The sequence below is a fragment of the Semicossyphus pulcher genome, unplaced genomic scaffold (genome assembly GCF_022749685.1).
Source record: "Semicossyphus pulcher isolate SPU_LCO1_2020_fin unplaced genomic scaffold, fSemPul1.0.p SCAF_23, whole genome shotgun sequence".
Taxonomy (NCBI): Eukaryota; Metazoa; Chordata; class Actinopteri; order Labriformes; family Labridae; genus Semicossyphus; species Semicossyphus pulcher.
Window position 1 is genome coordinate 15,028,872 of NW_027211697.1, and position 6,993 is coordinate 15,035,864.

The 6,993-nt window shown below is 39.4% G+C and overlaps 2 gene segments (V, D, J or C); both read right to left on the reverse strand.

The window, feature by feature from the left end:
• Positions 1-677: 677 nt before the first annotated feature.
• On the reverse strand, positions 678-1,084 carry LOC138602584 (immunoglobulin heavy variable 3-49-like). The segment is given in 2 exon segments: positions 678-994; positions 1,078-1,084. Coding segments are annotated over 2 exon segments (324 nt in total).
• Positions 1,085-2,829: 1,745 nt separating this feature from the next.
• On the reverse strand, positions 2,830-5,876 carry LOC138602585 (immunoglobulin heavy variable 3-7-like). The segment is given in 2 exon segments: positions 2,830-3,129; positions 5,865-5,876. Coding segments are annotated over 2 exon segments (312 nt in total).
• Between the last annotated feature and the right edge of the window lie 1,117 nt (positions 5,877-6,993).

The following is a 6,993-nucleotide window of genomic DNA, read 5'->3' on the forward strand; positions in this document are numbered from 1 at the left end:
GCAAGAGGAGAAGACACTTTATGTCCTTATAAGGCAACACACAAGGAGGCTTATTTACATCCATAGGACAGTAGATCAGCTGACTAACTTTATTCAATCATTCAAAATGAAAAATAATAACAACACCAAACCAGTAAACTGCCATTACTGTTCTACATTAGTTTAAACATCTACATTTTTGTACAACACCTTTTTATTTTCTAACAATAGCAACATTTTGTAAGTACTTTTAAGATATTAAAGAAAAACTAGAAGCTTTCAAAGTCTTGGTGGTTTAAGGCATTTAAAGATCATTAAACAGGACAGATCACACTGAATCAAACAGGTGAAAAATGAAGGTGAATATGTTTAACATTGATAAATAAAAATGGTCGATTGTTTGAAATTGATGAGAGCTTAATTTAAAGTTGTCCTTTCAGCCGTCAGTAGATTTGAGATCAACAGTAAGATAAAGTCTTAAAGTGCAGCTGAGCCTAATGACTGCAGATGATCACAGTGTGCTGTGTGATCAACTCTTCAGTTTAGGCCAAATAGTGACAGATGCATGGTGTCGGGAGAGGCTTCATATTCTGAGTGGTATCTAAACAAAACCTGAACGTGATGTTTCACAGAACTTTCTATGAGACTGTCACAGTGACACCTGCAGCGGTTTGTGTGCAGCTCTCTGGCTTCCTGTATCACTGTGGGGCTCTGGCACAATAATAAACAGCAGAGTCTTCAGTCATCAGGCTGTTCATCTGCAGATACACCTGGTCCACATCGTTGTCTCTGGAAACAGTGAAACGGTTCTGGACTGATGTGGAATAAGCTTTAGTGCTGCCACTCGGAGCAGAAATGTGGGCAACCCACTCCAGTCCTTTCCCTTCAGCTTGTCTGATCCAGCTGATAGCAGCATCTCCATCTGATATTCCTGAGTATGTACAGGTGAGTTTGTTGGATTCTCCTCGCCGCTTTACCACTGGTTCAGACCCAGTCAGAGTCTGACTGCAAACAACTGTGGAAAAAAGAGACTGATCAGAGCAGAGCCACACATAAACCCCAACACATACAAAGACAAGAGGATAAGTATGTATTTACCAGACATTGATGATAGCAGGAGAAACGTCACACATGCAGCTAAAGTCATTGTGAAAATGTGTTTGTATGTCTGGTTGGTGGATTGGTTTGTCCTCAGTTTGCAGTGAGATTAATAACGATGGAAGAGATGTAGATTTGCATTGACTCCGCCTCACAGAGCTGAAAATAGAAGCATGAAGATTTAGCCTCATATTTCCATGTTGTTTTTTATTGGAGGTTTCAGGGCTGGTTGGACAAGACGTGCACGATAAATCAAACTGAATGGATCGAGTCTTTGGTGCCAGATTTCAGCAGGCAGACAGACAGACAGTAGAAGCAACATATAACCCCTTTCATTAATTAATGACACGTTGCACTAATGAGTTTTATAGCCTGACGTGAGACACAACTTTGTTTGTAGAGCGGTACCAGGATTGTTTCAAGCTTCCAAACCACTTTGTCTTTTTCATGGTGACTGGACTTTTCTCATTGCATTCTCAACAAGCAAGTTGAAACACGAGACAAACACATTCACACATATTGTCACCTGAAAGGATTCCAAAAGCCATTTTACCTAAATACATGTGTGTTGACAGGATGAGGAAAGCATCACAGACACTCAGAGGATGTTTGAGGGTGTTAACTGTGTTAAACTGTCAGTGTTTTCCTCAGGGCCATTACTTGTACATACAGCTCGTTCCATGGAGGCCATTACTGTGATCAGCACTGAATACAGTCAGTCCTTGTCTGCCCTCAACAGTTTTAAAGGAGGGACTGTAACTGACCTGACAGTGAACAGGGAGAAGAAGCTGAAGAATAAAAGGATGGATGGACAGATGATTACTGTTGATGTTGTGATGATGATATTAATGATGATGATATTAATGATGATGATTTAGATATCTGAGTGTCACGAGTGTGCCCTTTGAAGTTCTGTTCTCTACATTAAAAACACTTTGTTGACTGAAGTTAAGCTCTGAATCCTTTGAAATAGATTGGATGTACACGTCTTCTTATTGGCTCTTATTTATGTTTTTTAAATGTTATTTCACCTTATTCTTACTTTTCCTTCTTTCCTTGTTTTTATTGATCCTTTATCTCCTTTATTGCTTTTATTTCTTTAATCTCTTTCATGCTTGACTGATTTGATTCCTTTTTATTGCTTGTATTGTTTTAGCTCTTTTTATTGCCTTTTACTGGTTTCTATCTCTCCTATTGCTTTTACAGCTGTTATTTCTTTTTGCATTATTTCCTTTCTTTATCTCTTTTAGGTATTTTATTTTATTGTATTAACTCTTTCTACTTCTTCCTGCTTCGTCCCCTTGGTCTTGGTTGTGTGGGTTCTCCTGCTGCCTATTGGGTATTGGGTTTTGTGCTTTGCTTGTTGTGTGATTTGCTGGTCCTGAGTGAGTTGCTGGTTTTATGATCTGCTTGTTCTCTGCTTTACTTTGTTTGATTGGCTGTCAAAGCACTTTGTAAACTCTTGTTTTTAAAGGTGCTATATAAATAAAGTTAATATTATTATTATTACTTTTGACATTGATCTCAATATATATTTAATGGCAGTACTGTAACTCAGTCCACGAGTGGCACAATAATGAACAGCAGAGTTTCTTTTCAAAAGCAGCTTTTAAGTTATGAGATTAAAGGTTATTGTTGGTGATGTTCTACAAGGCCAGTTTAATGAAATATGTTATATTAGTATTAAATTGTTTCCTAGTGCAGTAAAGATGAGTCCTGTAGGATTTTGTACAGCTGCTCAGCCTCCTCCAGTCACTGTGTGTCTCTGGCACAGTAATACACAGCAGTGTCTTGAGTCTTCAGACTGTTCATCTGCAGATGCAGCTGCCGTCTGCTGTCGTCTCTGGAGACAGTGAACCGGCCTTGAACTGGCTGAGAGTAGTGTTTGGTGCTACTACCAGGGTTTATAGCAGCGATCCACTCCAGTCCTTTTCCAGGAGCCTGTCTGACCCAGGCCATCCAGTAGATGCTGAAGTCTAATCCATAGGCGTAACAGGTCAGACTGTGGGATTCTCCAGGACGTTTAACCACTGGTTCAGATTGTGTCAGATTCTGAGCATCAACACCTGGAGAGAGGATAAAAACATCAAGTGAAATCAGCTGCTGACAGATATATACGCTATGTAACATGAATATAGTGATGATCTTCACCTGCCCAGCAGACAGTTAACAGCAGCAGTCCTGTCCTGTAGTCCATCATGTTAAACTGTGTGTCCACTGTTCTCTGTCCTCCTCTCTGCAGTCACATAAGTAGAGGAGGAAGACATCACAGTTTGCATGAATTTCTTTTCTGAGAGGATGATGGTGTCTCTCTCTCTCTCTCTCTCTGTCTCTCTCTTCTCTCTCTTCTCTCTCTCTGTCTCTCTCTTCTCTCTCTTCTCTCTCTCTGTCTCTCTCTTCTCTCTCTTCTCTCTCTCTGTCTCTCTCTCTCTCTTCTCTCTCTCTCTGTCTCTCTCTCTCTCTCTCTCTGTCTGTCTCTCTCTCTCTCTCGCTCTCTCTCTCTCTCTGTCTGTCTGTCTGTCTCTCTCTCTCTCTGTCTCTCTCTCTCTCTGTCTCTCTCTCTCTCTCTCTCTCTCTCTGTCTCTCTCTCTCTCTCTCTCTCTCCCTCTCTCTCTCTCTCTCTGTCACATTTTTTGTCATTATTGATCCAGTTTCTTCTTCTTATAACTTTATTCAGAATTGAATAGAAAATATAACAACCACAGACTTCATGTAATAAATGCAGATCTACAGTTTTCTCATTCTCTGACACATGAACAGAAACCCTTCCTTTCTTTGTGACTCTATAAAATGAACAAACGTTTCAGTGCAATCAGAGACAGTCGAAGGTTTTTCAATGTTTTTAACCACATAGATTTCAGGGTTAAGTCCTCATATTTACTAAACTGGACAGAAGTTTCTCCTACTCATCACATGACTGTTTTGAGTGTCTATGAAGAATTATAGAATAATGTGTTGTTTCCTCGTTTTTGACGCCATAGGGACACAATACATTTCTGTTATGTGATAAACTCATTGATGAATGGAGCCTGAATATTTAGATTTATTGCCATGACTGCCTCACTGTGATTGTTGTTCAAAGGACAGTTAAGGACTGTTTGAAGATATGTGGACACAGTTTCACCTCAAATACAGAGAATTTAATCAACATAGTGTCAAACAGAAAACAGTCTTTGTCCATCATCTGTAAACATTGCTTCACAGTAAAAACACACACACATTATTTTTCTTCATAAGAGAAAAAACAACTTTCTATATTAATGTTGATTTTCAGGTTGAATGTGAATTTCAGATTCAGCTGAATGAGATGAAAAAAGATCCCAACATTGAGTCAATCAGTGGAATTTCTATCACTGCCAGATAATTGAATGAATGTGAGTCACAGTAATGCTGGTTTGATTAGATTTCACACTCACGAGGAAACTACAGAGAAAGTAACTTTAGTGAGAAACAGGAAGTATGTTTGAACACTTTAATGATGATGATCACTGAAAAACTCTCTGAAGTCCTGCAATTAAAATATCATGTAACATGTTAATAAAACAAGATTAGATTTAGAGATTGATTTGGATTTATTTTAATGTCCTTCAAATGAGAGCATGCGCACGGTTCTACATGTAATGTTTAGGGTCTGAGTAAAACTGTTTAAATAGAGTGTAATGAGTCTATAATAGTCAACAATGCTATCTGCCTGCAGGCCAAAATGCATGGTAGCTAGTTGACAAATACTCTAATGCCAACATAAGCAGTAATGTGTCGGTGTGATTTATTTTTTTAGTAAACCTGAATGACATTCATCAGTTCTGTCTCGTAAATGTCTCTTCACTTTGGACACATTCTGAAATGCTCTCCAAATCCACATTTCATCCATTCCACGAAGGCCTCAGAGCAAACTTTCTGCAGACTTCACATAAGATGCCTTTCATGTGTCTACTCCCATGAGTTGGGGTATCCCCGCAGCCAACAAGTGTAGTTCCTTTTGTCTGAAAAACTGAAGGGAACTTTGCTCGATCCACCCTGGAAGGACTGCAGGAGTGAGTAACAACAAAGGTCACTCCAGGAAGCACATGCATCCATGGTTTGGTGGCAGTAATAAACTTAACACTCTGGCTGCTTTTTTCCACCGAAGAACGAGAAGATGAACAAAACAAGCAAGGTCAGTTTCTCAAACAATATTTACTGCAGTGCCAACATGTCATCAGTATAAACATATTGTCAATATACATGTATATGTCGTACTTTTTAAAAGCTCATGTTACCCACAGACCTAATATTTGCATTAATCTGTAGGCTGTGACCAATCACATATCAGCAGGCTGCTGCGTATGCAGGAAAAACAGTCCGTGTGGAGAGCAAAAGCAGGCAGATGACATCCCGGCTCCCATCAGCGGCTGTCTGGCGATGATTTAGTGTTTTATTAATCTCTATAAACAGACATCATGCTAACAGCTAAAGATACATCTAGATCAAGATTCAACTTGAGTTACATTTCCTGACACGGTGTCACAAAAGCCGTTCAGCGTTTAGATTTCCCGACTTCTTCAAATGCATAAGAAATGATCAATCCGACCTCCGTTCAACAAACCAGCATTGTAAAAGTAGTTTCCTCTTGAGGACAGACCTGACAAAGCTTCATGTTTACTACTTACTAATCCGCATCATGACGCTGAAATTTCGGCAAAGGCAAAACCCGTTAATTAAAGTAAAGAGCAAGAAAAACGGTTTCTTTTTCTGTATACAATGCAGCAGGCAGAAAAGGAAGTTGTTTATTGCTAACCGCTGGGTACTTGCTCCGGCATGTTAACAGGTGTGCCCAGAGACTATATCATCGTCAGACTGTAGCCAATGGGATCCGAGATTGCATTTGCATGAACTGATTTGCTATGCCTCCATTGATGCTGTGGGGCATTTCAAACATTTTAATCACATTATATTGTTAAAGGGTCCAAGAGGAGACAGAGCTCATCCTTAAGTTAAGACGTAGCAAAGACTCTTTTATCACAGCTCACTGGGACACTGATAAAACAGCTATCAGTTTTATGAGTAACACCTGTGCATTTGCAGCTATGACGGGTGAAGTGTCTTTTTGTTTTTGTATTGAAGATTTGAAGTTGTCACAATTTTTGTCGGTACAATATTTTTATGGTTGTCTGTTGAATAGCATCAGATAGAAATGTACTTTTTGACTGTTTAGGACAAGTGGCTCACTTATTAAATTTCAGTTTAATTTTAAAATAATAATACATTTTATTTATATTGCGCTTTTCATGACACTCAAAGGCACTTTACAGGTGCTCTTTAATTACACTATTACACTATAATTAACTATAATTACACTATATTATTTCCAAAAATGAACATAATTGAAATCTCAATGTTTTTTTGTAAATGAGGGTTTAGGAAGAAAGGAATCACCCTTGTAACATCAAAGTATAGATGTTGTGGAAGACCTTGTTGGAATTTTATTCAGCTCTGTTTAATGTTGAATAAGATCTGTGCCTCAAGGTGGGCTCGGGGGCCAATATGAGTCCCTGTCTCCTGAATGGACCACTTACGTTAATCTAACCATGTTTGAACACTCTCTCTTAAGCCCTTTCCCCACTGGTCGAAAAACCCTCTAACACTCGGGAACACTCATCTTTTTTTCTTAATGGGAAAGGCTACAATCAACATTCAGACCCGGGTCAAATGACTCTGCAGTAGACCCGGGTAATTATCGCCTCGTCTCCAATCGGCATTGATGGGAACACAAAAACCATGTTGACACGCTAATCTCCGCCCCCTTTCAGGCGCAATGCCATGCTACGTCGGTAACTTCTGTGACTCCTTGTCAACTCAGCTACAATTTCCGCCCGTCTCCTTCCAAGCAGCGCTCGAACATCGTTCCAAGTTGTGGGTGCCGAGTTTGATAAATAG